Below are 22,821 nucleotides of genomic sequence, written 5' to 3'. Positions count from 1 at the left end.
AGTCAGTGGTTCCATTCCCACTAGGGTTCACCCATACTTAGAACTTATCCAGTCACAGTAGACGTGATATTCAATATAATAACATCCACCAAGTGGAATATATTATGATGTCCGTAGTGCCTTAGTTGATCTGGAGCAGTCCAGGTGCTATGTGAACACCTTCTTGTTCTGGTACAATCTGGAACATTCCTAGTGCGAACAGCGTCAGTATCTAGTGATTGTTGCTAGGCAGGTTGTGTTGGTTCAAAATCATGGTTGGTTAACATTGTTTCCTGTTGATGACACAAACTTGACAAACACACAAGATACTAAGGGGGTGATAGACAACTTCATATAGAGGAAAAAAGTACAGTGATTGTGTGTTTAGTGTGTGTGTGTATGTGAGGCCGGTTTGCTATGGTGATGCAGCTGGCCATGGTAAAGCAGCTTGTAATTAACCAATTGGAATTATTTATATAAAAGGCATACAATGCTGTGATGATTATTGTGGCACAGAATGAATGGGCTGAACTGAGAGTTTGAGGTGGGCAGTGACTGATCGTTGAAGACATTCAGAGATGGGTCTGTGCTCCACCTCAAGGCCTTGAGAAGCTGACAGCAATGCCTCATCAAAACAAACCATCTTTCATTTTTCAGCGATCAAGGCCATTTAGAAGATGTTTTTATTTTATTATGTTTGCTTACAAACTGCATCTTGCATGTGTCATGTAACTATTCCAATGGCCTTGCTCTGTTCCAACATCCATACAATTCTACTCAAACCTCATTGTCTCAGCTAGTCAAGCCTTCCTGAGTGAGCCCATACATATCGACTCGGTTCAGTGTGTGGTTCATATGTACAGTGTTATTGGTCCCGAATGGGTTGTTATAGGGTTGTTTAGTGTTGCATTTATGTTTTTAATTACAGATTTTTTTTGCCAAACAAATTCCTGCTTTGGCCGAATATAGTTGTATTCTATTCTATTTCAGTGTGTCTCACTTCTGGTGGGACGATGTGTGTGTATTTGCCAGGAATCCGCTCAGGACGGGGTGATCACCAGGGATATCCACAGGACCTTCCCCGCCCACGACTATTTCAAGGACTCGGATGGAGACGGACAGGACTCCCTATACAAGATCTGCAAGGTGAGAGGCACCTGTCGTACACCTTGGAACACCAAAACAGTCTAGAGGGAGAAATCTGTTGCACACCTGCCGACCCCCCCACCTGCCACCTGCCAACCCCCAATGATAAATCGGCAGGCAAGTGAATATGTGGGTGGTGCTCATCTTGAGGGAGAAAGAGAGATGGGAGCGGCTGATACCAAGCAAAAATAGATCAATGGGGAGACTAGCTTCATCTATATGCAAAACATTTTCCACCTGGATTGGCTACAGATCTGCTGATGATAAGGTCAGCCAAGGTCACCTACCAATTACCAGTAATCCCAAATGATCAATCTCTATTCTCTTTATGGTCCGTGTTTATACCACAGCACAACAAGCCTATTGTAACAAATGCCTAGTGCAACCACAGTCTTCAACTGGGGGACACTGGGCACTGTCCAGTACAACCAATATCATCTACTGGGGGATATCCTATAAAACCAGAGTCCTTGGTGCTCTCTCAAAGTTCTATACTCTATCTCTATGGGCCCAATCTTGCATCCAGCGCAATTTCTTTCTACACCAACACATGTATCGTTGCTAGTTTGCACCCGGCGTAAAGCTGATTTTCCCCTGCAGCAAACTCGCGCAACTACACTGGAGAGGCGTGTCGGCGAAAAGCAGAGGCGTCTTCCTGCGCAAATGATACATGGTGCCCTAGCTGCAGTAGCTCAGGTGGTAGAGCGGGTTGGCTGGTAACCGCAAGGTTGCTAGTTCAATCCCCGGCTCCTCCGAGTGTCGAGGTGTCCCTGGGCAAGGCACCTAACCCTAACTGCTCCCGATGAGCTGGCTGTCGCCTTTGCATGGCTGACTCTGCCGTCGTTGTGTGAATGTGTGTATGAATGGGTGATTACGAGGCAATATTGTAAAGCGCTTTGGGTGGCCACAGGTTACAGAAAAAGCGCTATATAAATGCAGTCCATTTACCATTTACCATTTTAGTGATCCAAAAAGCATTGCGCCACTCACCGGCAAATACCTGGTCTAATTCCCCTAGCGGATAGCGCAGTTGGTGTTGCTATTTTGACGTGCCATGGCAGGTCGGATCTGCAACATAAGCTTACAAACACGTAGGCTATACACAGCACAAACATGCAAACGATTAGCCTATATGAAATATTAAGATGTCAAAGATTGTTATGTATGAAATGTCATGTGGATTGTGGAAACAACTGTTTCCATAGGGGCAGCATGAATGAACACTGTAGTAGGCTAATGAAATGCGTTATTAATAATAATAATAATAATAATAATTTGAGCAAAGTACCATACCAGCCTTACAAAAAAAAATCTTGTTTTAGGGTAAATGATAACGTTGGTTAAATTATTTGGGAAAGATGGTACAGCGGTGAGAATTATTACTTTAAAGCAATGCATCATCTTTTCTTGAAAGACATCGTGTTCAAGCCCATAACTTTTAGGATCGATGAGTATTTGCAAACATAGTTTTACCGCGATTGAGTGTTTAAAATAATGAATGAATGCGGGTGATTTTGGCTCGCAGTTCAACAATATGTGTGCACCGATCTGTTTAAACACATGCAAACTAAAGACGTAACGCATAATACAGTCCAGGGCAATGTATATTAACGGGGGGACGCATGCATATTATTAACACAAGTCGATAACGATAATGTATACAATGCTGGTAACAAAAGATGTTTGTTAATGTATTGCCGCATATCATTAAATAGACCCTCAGCTGCGGACGCAGGAATCTTGGCCGAAATGTACATGACGACTCAGTGTTCTAAAGTTGTAGAAGAAAACGCTATTCCATGTGTGAATGAGGCCTATTATTTGGCCATATACAGAGCCATTTGAAGTTTGAAATTCATTTGGTCATCATCATGAATCTGTCTCAGCTGCATGATGTCAAAATATCAACTCAAGTTCAAATGTGCTGGCTCTCAAAGGATCTGGAAGTTGGCACTCTCATTGGTTTATTGCAAGTTACGCCCAAAACAAACCTACACATTAAGCTACTTCAGACCAACCCATTTTAGATTTGCATCAGCCGCAAGAGTTATTTATCTGCCGGTATAATAGCAACAGCGCAAGAGATCCGCCCACAAAACGACCTACTCTGTATCTATATGTCTCTCTCCCAGAACTACATTCTTACTATGTGTCTGTTCTTCAAGGCATACATTGTATCTGTGTGTTTCTCTTCAGGACCTACACTGTATCTCTGTGTCTCTCCTCAGGGCCTACATTGTGTCTCTCTTCAGGGCCTACACTGTATCTCTGTGTCTCTCTTGCAGGCCTACTCCGTGTATGATGACGAGATTGGCTACTGTCAGGGCCAGTCCTTTCTGGCTGCAGTTCTGCTGCTGCATGTAAGTACCTTTGTCTTATAATATAAGGCCACACATAGAATCCCGAAACTGTCATTCCCGCCCTGTAACACTCATTTTGTTACCCTCACCGAGTCATTCTCACACTGAGACTCACCCAGTCACTCCCACCCTGTCAGCCTCACCCAGTACCGCCGCGTTCACACTGCACACGTCCGTCGACGGATGACAGAGGGCTTTACTGACGTTTGGGGACGCGATCTGATTGGCCGACAGATCCGTCACTGCCTGAAAAGTTGAACATTTCTCAACTTTTCGACGTAGGCAACGGAGCCGACAGAACAGACAAACCCACAATGCATTTCGAGAGCGCCCCATGCAAAGTCAATGAGATCCGTCAACGGACGGATGCTGTGTGAAGGCGGCTTAACTCCCACTCAGTCACTCTCAACCAGCCCCCCTCACTCACTCAGTTTCAGCCTTGTCAACCCAACCCGGTTCACCTAATCAAGCTCACCCCATCCTCACGTCACTCTTACCCTCTGTATTTGCGTGTGTGTTTGTGTCTGTGTCTGTGTTCATGTACAACTAGATGCCAGAGGAACAGACCTTCTGTGTGCTGGTGAAGATCATGTATGAATATGGGCTCCGGTCTCTGTACAAAAACAACTTTGAGGACCTCCACTGCAAGTTCTACCAGCTGGAAAAACTCATGCAGGTCAGCACAAGTCTTGTGATGCTCTGTCAGGTCTTGCTAGACTCTGTGAGGTCATGTTAGGTTCTGTGAGTTCATGTGATGATGTCATGCTATTTTCTTGATGTTGTGTAATGACCGTTGAGCTAGTGAGACGTTCTGTGAGGGCATGTGATGTCCATCATATCATGTGATATACAGTGATGTCACGTGATGAGCTATGAGGTTATGCGCTGTTCTGTGAGGTCATGTGAGTCATGTGCAAAGTGGCGTTGTGACATTTTCAGCGTCACTTCAACGCTGTATGTGCTCCACAGTGAGGGTCACAAGTTGCTCTGTCGGACATTGAAAACAAGAAATGTACAAAGAGTGATGTCATCATTTCAGAGTGAAAGTAGTGCACCACTGTTTGAGCACCTTCCATACGTTATCACGGCAGAGTGACCCAGACAGATTTAAAAGTTGATGGAACACTCATTAAATGGAACGCTGACGGCTCGGGTGGAGCTGAGCAGTTCGACACACAGACAGACGACCACATAGACAAACACAGTTTTAAATTGAGCCCTTTAATTAGATGCTTTCTGCTGATGTTCCCTACATGCTTAAATCCACTCTCTAAGTGGACTTTAATTTGTCTCTTAACTCCACTTAAGTGCTGTTAGCAGGCTTTTCCAACATCATGACTCTCGTTTGACACACACACACACACACACACACACACACACACACACACACACACACACACACACACACACACACCATTCTCATCTATCGATACCTCTCAAAGTAAAGGGGTTAGCATGGAACCCCTAACCCTAGTTGGTCGTAAGGCCCCAGGGCTGACCCAATCAGAAGCCACCGCCTCCTCAAGTTAATTGAATCCGACTCAACACAGTTAATTGAATTTTGCATCATATTCATTTGACAGCAATTTGTTCCTCGCAGCTCTTGGAAACAGCAAGTTCATTAGTGTCACAAGTCATCAACAAGCAGGAAGCTGAGGATTTAGCTGGAGGAAGTTCTCTCAACCAGAAACCCAGACTTTTTGTGTGGGTGTGTGTGTGTGTGGGGGGGGGGTGCTTGAAACAGTAACTCAAAAAGGCAGCCTTACGTCACAATGCGAAAGGTAAACTGTCCTGTTCTAGATGCAATGTGCAAGAAAAAGACTGATGGGATAATCTTCTTTCATAGATTAAGGGCGCCGTCACACTAAGCCATCTGTACCGTGCCCAAGTCCGGACGCTGCGTCATAGAACGCCGACAGGCACTGTTCCAATGTTGAGAACACTCAAATATTCGCGCCCTTTTTCACATCCTTTTATTTTTGAGAATTCCGAGATTTTTCAAGGATGCATCGATGCATCCTCAACGAGACAAAATACCCACAATCCTTTGCGTTCACACGCTGCGCGGGATATTAAAAAAATGCGTATAGAAAGCAATACATATTGCTTTACACAAGTGAAGTTATTTGAACGTTTCAGAAATATTTTGTGCTGTATTGCTTTTTATAGATTATTCATGTAAATGCAAAAATGTAACCTGTGCGATTTCTTTCAAACGTTTTGCAACGTAATGGCTATATTTTGTATGGATTGATTTGCTTTAATATGTAAGTAGGTGGTGTTTAAACCAACTACTGTCGCCAATAACAATTTCAACAATTAAAATATAAAAATATTAGTGGATCAATATTTAAAAAGCGGAAGCGCTTCCATACTAGCAAGCCTGGACGCTACAAACACGAGGCAGCACCCTAGCCTCATCTCCATACGCGACTAGACGCGACTAGACGACTAGACGCGACTAGCAAGGAAGTGTTCTAGCAAGGCTGCAGCCTTCACTTTGGGAAACAGCCAGAGAACACAGTTGACACTTTACTGACTCTGTTGCTTATTTGGAGCCGTTCTACTCAGATACAGCCCTCTCTCACTGAGCCTTTTTACACTGCCAAATAGGCCGTTTTATGCACGCTTTTTTCGCGGCACAGTCTGCTCTTTTACACTCCCCGAGGTAAATTGCCTGCTTGAGCTAGAACCCCAATTTCCCCTCCGGGACCCTGCACACATTGGTGTTCTTTTGGGTTTAATTCTGTTGAAAATGCAACGGCTCAGCGGTTCCGGGGGGGGGGGGGGGGGATAGTGGTGTTGCTGCGCTGTCTCCACAGAGACAAGTAACGATATGATCATGAGCAGTTAACTTCTAACTTGAGAGAAAGTGAAATCCGCGAGCTGCTGATCATGTGAGAGATGGTGAGCAGTCGTATTAAACAAAGACGTTGAAAGATGTTGCGATCTAGGGGATAAAAAACAAGTGGTCAGCAAAATAAAGAATATGTTGGCGTTTTTGCACTTGTAAATAGTTAATCGCGTTTGTAGCCTACACTCGGACGTGAACTTATTCTTGCATGCGGATTTCTTCTTTCATAAAAAAATTTAAACATTCGGGAGTGTGCAAAGTATTCTAAAGAGGTCTAGACTCCACAGGCAACCCCTCCTTCTCAAGTGAACCAAGAACGCCTGCGCCGTGACGAACGGTGGATTTTTGATCAAAAACTCAACTTCACCATCGCACCAACGTGAACCGCTTGCCGTCATGTTTATTGTTTAATGGGAAAGAAGGGTAGCATGGACTATACGTCATCCAGCTCAGGTTGCGTAGCCCTGCGTGTGCGTGTGTCGGCTCATTAGCATCTGTACCATGGCCTGAGCACATCTCTCCGAAGTGTGCGCAGGCCACGGATTTGAACTGTACTTCAGTACGTTCAAATCGCTCTCACTAGCCAAACGATCTAGACTTGAGTACGGTACAGGTGTGAAACGGACTTGGGCACGGTACAGATGGCCTAGTGTGAGTGTGCCCTTGATGGAGGAGTTTGGGGTTATATTTGAGGGTAAGAGGACTGACAGCGTTACACTGGACAAGAAGGAGGAGACCTGGGTCATGTTAGCAGAGCGCTTCAATGGCTCAACTGGCATTAAGGAGACGAGGGACAGGACGCAACTGAAAGCCTGCTGGAAAAACGTTTTGCAGCGCGGGAAGTTTCGCGGCACGGCAAGTTTTGCCCGCGGTGCTTCTGAATTCATTCACAACCATGGCCGACATTACGAGCATTGCATGTCTTTACCTGTTGTGGAAGAGGGAGAGACGTCGGAATGCCCGTCGTTTATGGGTTCATGAGACCATTCGGAGCCTGGAAGGCTGGTGCTGCCTGGCACCCAACTGGGTTTTGTTTGGGGTTGTTTTCTAGCCCTTTAGCATACTCGTAGTTTAGTTTAACTGTAAACACAACTACACTACAGAATGCTGATTTGTGGGTTTTTTCGAGTTACTAAATAAATGTGTGACGGTAGTGAACTCTAGTTCACTCCAAGGGAGTAACACTGATTGGCTGTTACGGCATGTCACTCAGTGGCAACGCCTCAGTGGCAACGCTGTTGAACGCAGATTGGCTGTCATCACGCGTTTGCTGCCGAAAAGTTGAAATATTTCAACTCGAGCAGCATTTGACGCGCCGCAAAATACGTGAACGCGCCCGCCGTGCCCGCTGCCGGGCACGGGCATGCCGCGCTGCAAATCAGATTTTGCCGCACCGCAAATCAAATTTTGCTGCCGGTTTTCTCGGCAGCAAATGCTGCGGCAGCAAAGCAGCAACGCGTCTCTACATTCACTTTGAATGGGATCGTGCCGCGAGTCAACTTTTTGCATCTTTTGGTGTGAACGCAGGGTTAGAGGTAAACAATAATGGCTGCTGCTGCTGGCGAACAGCTGTCTTTCGACTCGGCTTTGGACGCGACTCTTCAACACTTGAAGTTATCATTTTCTTTGAGAAATGAAAAAGAACTGCACTGTCTTTCCTGGAAAAGAAAGATGTATTCGGAGTTTTGCCGACCTGATACGGTGATAGTTTCGTCGTTGGTCTCCATTCTCTCAATCCACCATTCGCAACACTTCCCCATGGAAATTTCCGTCGCTCTGACTACGTCACCTTCTTCGTTGTTCTGATTGGTTGTAGCGCTAACCTATTGCGTGCAGAGGGAACTTCAAAGACAACCGTTTATCCCGCCACCGTACGAGACCGGACCCAATATCTTTCCGATATGGGTCTGGCTTGCCAGGCTAAAACAGTACAGCTAGTGCTGAGTCCCTCTTGTATACATGGGAATCTCCGCTTCCACACACCAAATACTCTCTCTATTATTCCTCTAGTTTGAATGTGGGAGTAGTTGTAATTTTTCTCTGCCTAGGTCTGAGGGTTCAAAAGCGGAGTCATCAGGTATGGGCAACATGAATAGCCATTGTCACCCACTGGGTGTCCATGGATGTCCCCTCCTTCCAGCAGTGCACAAGGTTGACTGTTGTCAAAGATACGGCTGTCATGTGTGGATCCTGGCCATCGTGCAAACTACGTGTGTGATCCTGGCCTGGTCATCGCACACAACCTGGACATTAATCGAGCAGTAGCCCTTTCGATTCCGAAACAGTTCCCCATTCTCACCACCTGGATTGGTAGTGGGTGCAGTCAATAGCCCCAATTACTCCCAGAAAACCTGCTCTCCTATAGAATCCAGCTGTTGTCTCTCTCCTCGGTTCAAAACGTTTATACGGACCCTTCAATCTTGCAATTGCCTTGACACTCTGCTGACAATCCTGCAGACTGTGGATTTATGAACTCCAAAAAGATTCCCGTCAACCATCTGAAAACAGCCTGTAGCATAAAATCGCAAAGCTATTAAAAGCTGTTGAAGTGGTTGCACAGCAAAGTTCCTCTCACTTTGATGCTTGATAGCTGGTCCAACCTTCCCATTGATGCATATGACAGATTCCTTGGGAATCTATACCGCTGTGAAAACTTGCTATTTTCGTAAAATTTAATTGGGTTTAACCTATCTCTAATTTTCCTGCGAGGAACTCTTTCCTCTAACGCCATCCAGCGAAGATATGCAGCCATGTTGTCAAGAAAACGGTGATAACCCTAACATAAACCTCCTCAGGAGGTGGTTTGAATATAACTGTTAAACCAGGTTTAAACTAGGTTTCAAATTGCTGGTGCAACAGATTTAAATTTATCTCAGTTGAATTGTTAGTTTAAACTGAGATTACCAAAGGGTTAAATATAACCAGGATTAATATTAAACTATGTTTAAACCAGGTTTAAAGTTTGGTGCAACACGGTTAACAGTTACGTTCCCGAATTTCAGCCGTGGTGCAGAATTACAGCCACTACGAGCCAGTCGCACATTGAGCTTTCCTCAAATGCCCCATTTCTGTGTCTGTAGCTTTAATGCAAATAAGGAGGAGAGAGGTGGGTCAAGGAGGAGGGTGGGGGTGTGGCCCTGAGCAGCTTCCAGCCACGGTACCATGTGCTCTTTTTACATTGGCTGTATCGCAATGGCGAGGCACACACAGCCTTTAGCCGTGTTCTGTAAATATTCTAGAACACACAGGGTCTTGGAGCTCTAAATCTAAATAATATATTATTATACATATCTTTATCATATAATATATATTATACAACGGGGGGCCTAAATCCAGCGATCTGATTGGTTCCTAACTGTTGTATAATGAGCGTATACATAACTGCTATGACGCCCGATCATTTTGTGAAAGTTTGCATATCACTCCGCGCCTGGAAGTAGAAACAGTTACAAAGTAAAACATATGTTGGATGATGGAGAGGGTGTAAATGTTGTTAGTCCGGGAGTGAGCAAGGCGATGGAGAGACTAACGAAAGTTAAGGCACACGGCGAGTGAACTGCTCCATAGGATAAATTGCCGGCAAACCGCTCTAGCGGAGCCTTCTCTCGGAGGGATGCTAAAGTGTGTTGCATAGCGACCGTCGTGCATTTTGAAGGCAGCCAGGAGGGACTACTTTTTTGTATTCTTCAATAAAACAGCTACTTTGACTTTCTTGTTGTTTCTTTTTAAATGTAGTGTGTCTATGACTTTCGCTTTGCCATAATAGCTCATTGGAGCTATTATGGAGGCTCATTATACCACTGTGAAGGGGGTCGCCGGCCCTCCGCTGCACGTCGGGGCCGGACAACGCCCCTTAACAGTGGTATAATGAGCACATACCACAGCCTGTCGTGATCTATTGCTTAATTATCACGGCCAGAACCTGTGTGAGCCTCCAGACGATATTATGAATCTCAAACGACCGTGTCGGGTTCTCCGACGTCTCTGGTTCTTCCACGTCCACATCAATCTGAAGTAGAATGAACCACGACATGGAGGAGAAAGGGATTGTTGCCCGTGATTGTTGACCGCGGTGGTCTCCTGCCGGAGCCTCGCTGCCGAGGGACCACTGCCTAAATAATATCTAATATAATATAATAATATCTTAATAATAATATCTAAATAATATCATATAATACATAGATATCTATATCATTAAATACATATTATACAAGGCCAAAAGCTGTGTGCGCCTCCAGACGATATTATGAATCGCAAACGACTTTGTTGGGTTCTCCGACGTCTCTGCTTCTTCCACTTCCACATCAATCTGAAGTAGACTGAACCGCACGCTGCCTGCTGCCGGCTGCCCTCTGCCAGGCGGTGGTGCTTTGCGGCGGTGGTGCCTCTCGGCAACCGGTGGCAGGCAGCATGTCGCAGTTCATGTTCTTCAGGGAGTCAAAGCCAAAGTCCCTTTCCCCCAATTCCTTCTCAACCATGGCTGAGTTAACCCCAACTACAGCCTCGGTGTGGAAATATAAGAGACGTCGGTTATGCGCCATAACGCCAACAGCAGCAAATACTTGCGTTGCAGGGTGTGTAATCACACACACACACATACGTGGCGCTCGCAGGGCCGTGTCTCATTGGCGGGCATGGCAGAGAAAGGGGAGGAGCTTAGATCCTTTATGACGACATATGGGACCACATTCCAAATCAGCGCGCTTGAGCCGCAGTTTTTTCAAAGGCGGGCAGAATACCTAGTGCTCGTTTTACACAAACGCAAATTTTAGCCACTGGGGCCCCATAGGCAGGCTAGGGGAACTCATATTTATGTTAGAAAACCTCATAAAGTGAGATTTTCATGCCATGGGACCTTTTAAAGGGACACTGTGTAATATCTTAAGTAATTATTACCTCAAATCAACGTATTCATTCATAAATATGGCCACATGGGTGTAAAATTATCTCTGCCAAAAATCTCACTCATCCTCCTGAGCGAAGAATAATTAATATGTAGTTACATAGGACGGGTAAGCTTCATGGAGGCTTTCATGTTCTTCCGGTCTATGAACTGCCGAGAGGGATAAAAAGCACTACGTGGTACAGGAAATGCAAACGCGTTTTCACTCTGAGCCACCGTGAATGATGACTGAAATAATTCACTATCTTGCTCGAGGAATAATTACTCGTACATCATTAGCTTACACTAATGATTCAATGCAGTTTGAAATTTGTTTGAAATAACGAACCTCATCATCACTCGAATGACTCGATGAGGTAGTATTGGATGTCATGATACAGCTTCTTGGCACATACTGCCCACCGTAGTTTTTGAACAAGCGAGCACCATTAGTTTGAATGCAATATACAATTGTACCACTAGATGGGAGTAATCCTTACACAGTGTCCCTTTAAAAGAGGGAAATTACACATTAAGTGAACACATTTTTTCTGATACTTGTATTTAGCCTCTCCATGGAACCGTCACCTTATCGTGGTGGAGAGGTTTGCGTGTCCCTGTGAACCTGAGGGCTGTGTAGTCTGGAGCCTTGTGCTCCTGGTAGGCTCTCTCATGGCAGAGTGGTCTCAGGTGAGGGGCCAGACTAAGAATGGTTCAAAAACTCCAATGAATAATGGAAGAAGAGGAGATGTGACCCGGCCCGGAGGAAGCCCGGGGCCCCCGTCTGGAGCCAGGCCCAGACGGAGGGCTCGATGGCGAGCGCCTGGTGGCCGGGTTTGCCACGGAGCCCGGTCGGGCACAGATCTGTTCTTAAAATGTGTTCCGAATGTAGGCTACTGTATACATGGCAGTAACAAAAGTGTCCGTTCTGTCTCTCGCGCACACCTGACGCATCTCTGGACCGGCGGCGACATAATGGATGTCTTATCACTATCGCGGATTTTAAATTTGATTTTAATGAAAGCACAGCAGGAAAGAGCTTTTCTCTGCCTGCTCCTTCAATTAAGAAGGAGGAGGACAGCGCAGCAACGTCAATTTCTCGTCAGATCTTTATATTTACCTTAAGCTCCGCCGCAAACAAGAGGAATTTGGATGCGAGTCTGCAGCCAAGACTGGTGGGAGAGAGTGGTCTTACAGGAATTTAGTGACCAGGAATCCTCGAAGGTCCATTTGCGAACTACTGCAGCTGCCATCTCTCTAAGTTAAGAAGTATTTTAACGTTCAGCTTGCAAAAGTACTACTAGTAGCCTACTCATTTACAGTTACCTCGGACGCGCGCGGACACTACGATACGCGAACACGTCATTAATAAACACCCATGTCCCGTCGCTTAGCAACCTGACACGCTTACCGGACTACTTTTACGGAGTGATAACAAAGACGTGAATCAGGCAATAAATCCACTTTCCTTGACAGCGGTGAAGTTCGGTGTGCTTAAAAGTACCGACGGAGCTCAGTGGACCAATTGCGAACTACTGCGGCTACTCTAAGTTAAACCCCAATCTATTCGGAATAAGTGCATACATGGCGATTAAAACGGACTACACCACCTCTTCTATTCGGCATAGAATCTATGCCGAACAGATAATTGTATTCCGAATGAGGCGTATACATGATCATTTTCTGTTCCACATAGAAATCTATGCGGAACAGATGTGTCCATGTCAACGCGGCTACTGACACTTGACGAGGGGGTTTACTCGTTGTGCCCTGTAATTATCAAGTCAAAGTCAAAGTCAAAGTCAGCTTTATTGTCAACACTTCACATGTACAAGACATGTGAGGGAATCGAGAAAACGTTTCCCCCTATCCCGCGGTGAACATATAACAAGTGCAAAGGCACAAACACAAATATACGAGACAACACTAAAAATAGACAAGATAGACAATGACATAAAATATAGGAGTTCTGTATGAATAAAATAAGTAAAAATATTTGTGCAAAGAGGCAGTCAATACTGGCAGCAAAAAGTCATGTAGTAGTGCATTTTTTAAATAGATAAATAAATAAATAATAGCAGCAATTTCAGTCTGTATGGTGTGTATTTAAACTAGTAATAGTAATAGTAATATTGCAAATACAGTTAGTCCACAGTGTAGCAAGGCAGAAAGCAGGGGGGGGGGGGGTATCTCAGCTTACTGACAGCCCTGTTGATGTGGCTGAGGGGAGAGAGGGGAGAGAATTTAGTTTCTTGACAGCCTGGTGGATGAAGCTGTTTTTGAGTCTGGTGGTGCGGGCATGCAGGCTCCGATACCTTCTTCCAGAGGGCAGGAGGGTGAACAGACTGTGAGCGGGATGGCTGGCCTCGCTCACAATCCTGGTCGCTTTGCGGGTGAGGCAAGTGCTGTATGTGTGTTGCATGGAGGGGAGTGGGGCACCGATGATCTTTGCAGCTGTGTTAACCACGCGCTGCAGGGCTTTCCTGCTGTATTCAGTGCAGCTCCCGCCCCACACGGTGATGCAGCTGAACAGGATGCTCTCAATGGTGCCTCGGTAGAATGTGCACATGATTGATGGGGGGGCTCGTGCTTGCTTCAATTTTCGGAGGAAGTAGAGGCGCTGATGGGCTTTCTTCGCCAGTGATGCAGTGTTGGTGGTCCAGGAGAGGTCGTCGCTGATGTACACCCCCAGGAATTTTGTGCCACTCACTCGCTCCACTGCCGCACCATCGATGGTCAGTGGTGGGTGCTCAGTGTGGCGTCTCCTGAAGTCAACAACAATCTCCTTAGTTTTGCTGACATTCAGCAGGAGGTTGTTGTTGCTGCACCACATGGTCAGAAGGTTGACCTCCTTCCTATAGCTGGTCTCATCGTTCTTAGTGATGAGACCCACCAGAGTGGTATCATCCGCAAACTTCACCATGTGATTGGTGCTGTAGGTTGGTGTGCAGTCATGAGTCAGCAGGGTGAAGAGCAGGGGCGAGAGCACACAGCCTTGGGGGGCCCCAGTGCTGAGTGTGATGCTGCTCGAGGTGTTATTGCCGACCCGTACTGTCTGTGGCCTCTCGCTGAGGAAGTCCAGCACCCAGTTGCAAAGCGAGGTGCTGAGCCCCAGCTGGACCAGTTTACAGATAAGTTGTTGTGGGATGATGGTGTTGAACCGGAGCCCGATTTCAACCCGACATTTGTTACTTAGGCCTACCCTGCTAAATATATATAATGTATATAAATATATATAATGCATAGAACGCCGGTCACTATCGGGAAAATAAGCCCACGACAGGGCGAACAGGCGACCGACGCGCAGCCGAGGTGTCTTGCTTCACCCTGAAGGGGCTTATTTTAGATAATGACCGGCGACGTTCTATACTACATCATCCCGCTTATTACAAGGCTACTTGCCAAGACGAAAAAATAACTTCACATGGTGTGTCTTTTTACAATTTCTTCATTAGCAGCATTCCTAGTGTTGATCAGCAGAGAAATAGTCCTTCAAAGACGTTGACGTTGCTTAGCAAACGAAGACGCTGGGGTTGACAAGTTACCGGACTATCTATGCAAGTGAACGGAGCGTTCCACGGCATTGAGAAGACCCGTGTAATAAAGGCCTATAATATTTCTGTTTATGGCATAGATTTCTTCTCAGATTAGGCCAATAAAGCAATGATTTGAAAAAAAGAGTGCGAATGGAAATTATTGCGGCCGGCAAAAAATTATCACTCATTTTAATTTATCGCTCAATTAATTGATTTACTGCATATCGCGACAGGCCTACTCGTCACTGCTTTTTGCAGATGATGGTCCTCATTGGATCATCGGCCTGTGACCTTCAGCACTCACTGGATCGGCTGGCGGCCGAGTGTGAAGCGGCTGGGATGAGGATCAGCACTGCTAAATCTGAGGCCATGACTCAGATTTAGCGGTGTAAGCAAACCGGTGGATTGCTTACTCCGGGTAGGAAATGAGTCCTTAGCCCAAGTGAAGGAGTTCAAGTACCTCGGGGTATTGTTCGCGAGTGAGGGTACGATGGAGCGTGAGATTGGCCGGAGAATCGGAGCAGCGGGGGCGATATTGCGTTCGCTTTACCGCACCGTTGTTACGAAAAGAGAGCTGAGCCGCAGGGCAAAGCTCTCGATCTACCGGTCGATCTTTGTTCCTATCCTCACCTATGGTCATGAGGGTTGGGTGATGACCGGAAGGACGAGATCGCGGGTGCAAGCGGCCGAGATGAGTTTTCTCAGAAGGGTGAATGGCGTCTCCCTTAGGGATAGGGTGAGGAGCTCAGCCATCCTTGAGGAACTCGGATTAGAGCCGCTGCTCCTTTACTTAGAAAGGAGTCAGCTGAGGTGGTTCGGGCATCTGGTAAGGATGCCCACTGGGCGCCTCCCTTGGGAGGTGTTTCAGGCACGTCCAGTGGGGAGGAGACCTCGGGGAAGACCCAGGACTAGGTGGAGAGATTATATCTCAACACTGGCCTGGGAACGCCTCGGGATCCCCCCGTCAGAGCTGGTCAATGTGGCCCGGGAAAGGGAAGTCTGGGGCCCCCTGCTTGAGCTGCTCCCCCCGCGACCCGACCCCGGATAAGCGGATGAAGATGAGATGATGAGATGAGACTTGTACTTAGATCACTGGTCATGGGTCATATTTCTAATGTCGTAGGTCTCGGGTCAAAGTTCTGAGATCGTAGTTCTCAGATCGTAGGTCTCCATTCGTAGGTGTTGAACCTCATCTTAGCAATGACAAGGAGGCCAGTTTCAGGGATATGGAAGGAGTGAACATTGAAAGAAAATCTGTTCTCTGTAAGCTAACACCCTTCCTCCTCCTCCTGGCACCTCCTGTCTCCTCCTTTAGGAGCAGCTTCCAGACCTGTGGGCTCACTTCCATGATCTGAGTCTGGAAGCCCACATGTACGCATCCCAGTGGTTCCTCACCCTTTTCACCGCCAAGTTCCCCCTCTGCATGGTGTTCCATATCACAGACCTGCTGCTGTCTGAGGTAACACAACAATACAATAATAACACAACAGCTCAACAACTCTGCATTGTGTTCCAGAGAGAGAGAGAGAGAGGCTTGCTCGCCCTCAGGCAGGACAATTAAGTTTCTCAGGTTTTTTCTCAGCAAGTGAACCGCATGATGAGATACTGATTCACTCCCTTCTCTTACCCCCTACCTCCTCCCCTCATATCCTTCTCCCCTAACCTCCTCCTCCTCCTCCTCTCTCTTCTCTTTCCCTGCCTAATCCTACCCCTTCTCTTCTGAGGAATTACTTTTTTCACTACCTAACTCTTCCCTCCCCTGCCCCTTTGACCTCGATCCCTCACCTGCTCCCATTGACTCCTCCTCTAACCTGCCTTTACTTTATACCTCCTCCCTTCTCCTCCCACCTCTCTTACCTTCTCCTAACCCTAACCTTTTCGGGGGTATTTAACTCACTAGTGTTTTTTTTGGGGACTTATCCTCAAAGGAGCATCTAAAGAACAATTCAACTCCAAACCGTTTATTTTTATGTGGTTATATGTCTTATATTATTGTCATCATAGTTATTACCATTTTAGCACTTTTACTGAAATAACATCCTCATTTTGAGCAAACAGGAGTAAAACACTATGTTTCTGCCAGTCACAACACTACGTGAACATTCGACGAAGTGCCTTGGAAAAGGCACGTTGGGATGTTACCTGCGTACCAAGCTGCTTGGTACGCAGTAGGGATGGGCACGAGTAGTAAATTCCAAACTTGAGTGATCGAAGGAATTCCTCGAGGATCAATCGAGTACTCGTTAAATCAAATCTATTTTTAGAATGCAACGCATCTGCAGCAGGAATAGGCCTGATGATGAACGGCGATATTACCAACCAAACATGTAATGCTTATTCTCCATCAAAACAGTCAGAGTTATCAGAGTATTCATTATTTATTTTTGCAAACGTTCAAAACACATTTTCCTTACAAAAATAAATATGCGTCTCACAATTTAAATCACGTCGAACCAAGGCCTGTAAAAGTAAAAAAAAAACGAAACAAGTAGCCTAACCATTGCAAATAACTTAAAGCTGCAAATAAAACGGCAGCAAATGGACTATGGAAATACTCAGCGTTGTGATCTTCTCTACACGCCCGGGATTACAGCTGCGTCTTGCGGCAGTGAAAATAGCCGACACACTTTCACTTTCACCGTTGCTGCGGGTCTGCTTTCCCGAACTCACCGTTGTGTTTCAGGAGCATGTTGCCGCATAGTACTTTCGGGTAGCTCGATTTTGCTTGGCATATTTTACATTTCACCTTATGATCTCCTATTTCTTTAAAGTATTTCAATTCTTCGCTGCGCTTTGCTTTAACCGCCATCTCTTAACTTTTTGAATTCTGGCGTGCCTGCACACGGCACGGAACGCGCCATGGAAATGGATGCATTTAATTTTCTTTGTGCCCACGTCATGTGTTAGTGGCGCCGACAGAAAATGTATACATTTGCTTCAGAAAACTTTGTTTGTGTGTATATGCAAACTCGAGTTTGCCTGTCCACCAACCGAGTTCATTTGTAACGAGGAGTACTCGAGTAATCGATTCCTCACGCCCATCCCTAGTACGCAGGTAACATCCCAACGTGCCTTTTCCAAGGCACTTCGTCGTCACGACCAAGGGAGACCAGCGGCTGTGTGTGCGTGGACGTGCAGAGATCTGTCTGGGCTGTGGTTGACTGCGTCACCCATGTATGGAGCTATGTCTGAGCAGCAGTTTATTTAATGTCGAAGTTCAAGTGAGGTTAGCAACACGGATACTTATAGTATAACGCTATGGTGTGTGGCACATTTCATATACAGCATCTCTCTAAAAGTATCATGAAGTTGGCTTGGGTCATAGCCATTGTGAACCCCCCCCCCCCCCCCCCCCCCTCATTCCTAAAACTAACTAAAACATATTTCTTTCGATCTTCTTTGAATCAGTTGGATCACTAACACTTTAAACTCTGCTGATAAACACACAGCCCTTTATTGAATAGAATGACTATAAGAGGCTTGGACACGATCTTTGTGGCGCAGAAAAATGTTGTTTTACATTGGCAAGCACAGAGTGAATGATTTACAAATGACAATTAGTAACAGATTAAATATAAAATGTGAAAATCTCTCCCTTGTTTATCTTGGTCGCTCTGTTGCTCTCTCTCTCACTCTGTCATTTAGTGCCGCAGGTTAATGTGTGATGTGGATTGGGCTTGGCAACGCAGTCTCTCTCCCTATCTCTCTCTTTCTGTTTTTCTCTTTCCTTTTTTCCTTTCTTTGTTTCTCTCACACTCGTGCTTACAACACACTCACTCACTCACTCACTCTCCCACCCACATATACACACAGATTCTTCCTGCCAACCATGCACACACAGATTCGCACAGACACACTCATTCACCCATCATCACATCCACACACACATATCCACGTGATCCAAACCACACACAGTCCTTTACCCAGCAATACGCACACCCACACACACAAATACAGGGATCTCAGCCTACCAGCGCCATCTAGCGGCCTGGAGGTGGAGATGCTCACATCGCCGGCTTTTATTTATAGAACTGTCAGGGTATTTTTAGCCCTGAGTTGCCATGTGGATAGGTTGTCAGGGCAACAGGGGAGATGGGTGTTCCCGGGCAGAGTTGACATGATTTTGTCCCTCCTTCTCAGTGTGTGCCTACATGCCTGCATGTCTTAGCCTTTGTCTCTCTGTATCTCTCGTTCTGTCTGTGTTTGCCACTGTCATACTCTCTGCCTGTCTGTCCCTGTATCTTCCTGTCTGTCTGTGCTGCTGTCTGCCTGTCCCTCTGTCTGTCTGTCTGTCTGTCCCTCTAGTTGTTTGTCTTTCTACTGACATGTACTCATTGTAAGTCGCTTTGGATAATACCGTCGGCTAAATGTTAATGTTATGTCTGTCCCTCTATCTTTCTATCGGTCTGTACATCTGTCTGCTGGTATGTCCCTCTATTTGTGTGTCTGACCATCTGCCTGCCAGTCATTTCTTCTGTCTGTGATATTGTTTGTACGTGTCTCCTTCTTTTTATCCAACCTATTATCTGGCCAGTAAAATTAATTAAAGCCTACAAATATAAACCACATATAGCCTAATCATCATAATAGTAAGTTCCATAATTTGAACATCTAACCTTAATCATTGTTCCCAGAAACAGGTGCTTTTATAATCGGCACAATGACACTCTTAGTCGGTAAATCAGCTTTAAATTAAATACTAATCTTTTACAGTTGCATTGGTCCACCGCTGTTGAGACCAACTTGTTGCCACGGTATGGCCCTTCAGATGCCCTTGATCTCACTGTACATCTCTCACTTGGATACTTAAACACGTTTAGTTCAGAAAGGCAGTCGTGATCAAAGGTTATTAACAATATGACATAATGCAATATCACACTTTTTTCACATATTTTTTTTTCATAAGTTTGGTCCTTGTTTTAGCAAAATTTGGTTTGTCCAAATTAAGTTTGTCCAGAGTATACTACATTTTTAAAGATTCCAACCAAAACAATCCCGCCCGCCCTTTCAGGCCTGCTTGAAAGATAATCCCCCAAATACATGACTGGCTCACTCGCTTTAGCAATAGGTTGGCCTAGTCCTGTGGAAGAAACTATTCAGGCGAAATGAGTGCATGGGCAGAGCACAGTTAGATTGGCTCAGGCTAAGATTTCTTCTATTTCTATTAATTGATGTCGGATGGTGAAGTGAATTCAACAAATATCACACACAATGCTTCAAAAATAAATTACCTACCCTAGCTTTAAGTAGGATGTTAAAAGTGAAAGGGTTAATATTAACACATTGAAAGCATTCATAATAAAAAAAACATGTGTTGTTTCATCAAAACACAATATGTGATTCACAGGATGGTCTGCTGTTGTTTTTAATACATATCCTCTCCTCTCTTCTCTTCTCTCATTAAGGGTTTGAACATCATCTTTAATGTAGCCCTGGCTCTTCTAAAGGTTGGTATTAAATACATTTTAAAAAAACTCAATCTCTCTGTCTCTCGTCCACGGTCTAGGTCTCTATCTCTATCTGAATGGGCCACCCAGGCTCAGACAGAAAGCGTTTGTCTTTGTTGGTTACAACCTGTCTCACACTGGTGGCGGCAATCTGCTAATACAACCACTGTTTCAGAAGCTAGAACACGCTGTGTGTGTGTGCGTGTGTGTGTGTGTATATTTAGTATGCTACACGTGAACCTCCTAAGATGGCTCAATTTGATTGGTTCGCTATCTCGGGATATTGGGCAATATCCCATGATTGATATCTCAAACTCGGGATGTTACGTGACGGTTGTCTCATCACGCTAATAAAAACAAACCGCTATTAAAAAAAGTGTTATCTTTTGTTGTTTTTGGAGTGTTCATGGGTATACTAAAACAATTATTCACCTCAGGCTCCGTGAATAGTGGGGAATAGCCCTATTCCCCGCTAATCACTTCGCCTTCGGCGAATCTTTGTTAAATATGTGTATGTATGTATATCTATATATATATTAGGGGTGCACGATAATTATCGGGCCGATAAATGTCGGACCGATAACAGAAATTATTACGTCATCGGAATATGGTCTGAATGAAGCGGCCGCCGATTATTGACAGGCTGGGTACTTTATTCTTAGTTTCACTAACTTTACAGTACACATTTGCATAGACACAACCGGACTCGTTCATTACTTAACTAAACTGCCCAAAGCTACCGCTCGCTCTCCTCGCTCGACCACCCACACACACTGCCATTCCTGCGCACACACATACGCTACTCTTGTAACAATTATTATTGAAAACAGTTAACTGACCATTATATGGTCCCGGCCTTCCACTCCCTGTTTTCTCAGTTAAACACAGAAGTCAACTACATTTGTCCCAGTGTTAGTTAGATGTGAAATTAAGCAAAAAATATACGCTCTCTTTCTCTGGTAACGCAGTCGTTCGCGACGCCTTTCTTCTTCATGGTTTCTTCTATTTGTCTGTACCTCGTGCTCAAATCTTTTGTAGATTGATACAGATGTTGTGGATGCAACGGAATATATGATGCATCGCTGCAGCAATATTTATGATCGCGAGGAATTCTGCCCATTCAGGCCAAAACGCACCTGAGTGACAGGGGCCGTCCTTATCCCGCCTCTTGCGAACCTCGACCCTACGTCATATCCTGCCCCTTGCAAGCCCGCCCCCCTGAACCCCCCCGTTGATCTACTGATGTCTGAGCGACACCGATCGGGCATCCATTGTGAATAAAACCCCAAAGGTTTTTGGGTTTGTTCATAGTATTAATGTAATGATCTTAGGTCATGATCATACATATGTGTGTGTTATCGGTATCGGTATCGGCCTTTAGGAGCTGTATGTTATCGGGTATTGTGTATCCCTAATATAAATGTGTATGTCAGGTTGCAGCTCAAGCAGACTTTTGACGGGGATCTCGAGGCATCCCCAGGCCAGTGTTGAGCTATAATCTCTCTACCTAGTCCTGGGTCTTCCACGAGGTCTCCTCCAAATTGGTCGTGCGTGGAACACCTCCCTAGGGAGGTGCCCAGTGGGCATCCTTACCAGATGCCCGAACCACCTCAACTGACTCCTTTCTAAGCAGATGAGCAGCGGCTCTAATCCGAGTTCCTGACGGATGGCTGTGCTTCTCATTCTATACCTAAGGGAGACACCAGCCACCCTCCTGAGAAAACTCATCTCGGCCGCTTGTACCCGAGATCTCTTCCTCTCGGTCACCACCCATCCCTCATGACCATAGGTGAGGTTAGGAACGAGGATCGACGGTAGATCAAGAGCTTTGCCTTGCGGCTCAGCTCTCTTTTCGTCAGAACGGTGCCGTTAAATGAACACAATACCGCCACCATTGCTCTGATTCTCCGGCCAATCTCAAGCTCCATCGTACCCTCACTCGCGAACAAGATCCCAAGGTTCTTGAACTCCTTCACTTGGGCTAAGGAGTCATTTCCTACCCGAATCCACCGGTTTCCTGATGAGAGTTATGGCCTCACAAATACACTGGTCTGTTATTTCTGCAAACATAATAAAAGGCCGTTGCTATGGACACTATTGCCAACCGTAAAACACAGTTTTTCTTTAGTGGATGCAATAAATTCATATTTTTGAATAGAACACAATTGAAATTATATTTCATGTAAAAATTTCGATTTCTTTAGTAGGTAGCTGTGTTATAAGCTGGTTAATGCGAGCGGGTCATTATCGTGAAATATCCCTGATACATGTTGATTTTGCTGTACATTATCTCTAAATATTAGACAGGGGAGGAGGGAGCAAAGGGCAAAGCGAAAGCAGATAGAGGGAGACTGAGGAGAGGCAAGAGGGAGACAGTGGAGGAGAGGGAGAGAGAGAAAGGGGCTTCCACAGCCTCTCTCCTATTGGCCAGGCATGACGGCATTCTCCCCGGAGACCACCCGCCCCCCCTCCTCAGCCCTGCCTCATCTGCTCTCTCTCATTCTCCTCCCCTCTCTTTCTCTATCCCTGCTCTATCTCTCTCTCTATGCCTTAGCCTCACCTCCTCTCATTTTCCGTCTCTACCAGACACCATCCCGCTATGCGTTAGCAGCAGCAT

General features: G+C 45.6%; 1 protein-coding gene across 11 annotated transcripts in view; it reads left to right on the top strand.

The window, feature by feature from the left end:
* The window catches only part of rabgap1l (RAB GTPase activating protein 1-like), a 160,566-nt gene that overhangs the window by 113,662 nt on the left and 24,083 nt on the right, over positions 1–22,821 (top strand). For 7 of the 11 annotated variants that reach the window (XM_030372873.1, XM_030372870.1, XM_030372868.1 and 4 more), the window contains 5 exons: positions 1,012–1,125; positions 3,411–3,485; positions 4,036–4,161; positions 16,073–16,216; positions 20,163–20,204. In XM_030372873.1, the coding sequence (XP_030228733.1) occupies positions 1,012–1,125; positions 3,411–3,485; positions 4,036–4,161; positions 16,073–16,216; positions 20,163–20,204 (501 nt within the window). The remainder of the gene's footprint in view (positions 1–1,011; positions 1,126–3,410; positions 3,486–4,035; positions 4,162–16,072; positions 16,217–20,162; positions 20,205–22,821) is intronic. The other 4 variants (XM_030372869.1, XM_030372866.1, XM_030372863.1 and 1 more) reach the window with 3 other exon arrangements.

Source organism: Gadus morhua, chromosome 12, assembly GCF_902167405.1.
Source record: "Gadus morhua chromosome 12, gadMor3.0, whole genome shotgun sequence".
NCBI lineage: Eukaryota > Metazoa > Chordata > Actinopteri > Gadiformes > Gadidae > Gadus > Gadus morhua.
This window is presented reverse-complemented; position numbering and strand designations above follow the sequence as displayed.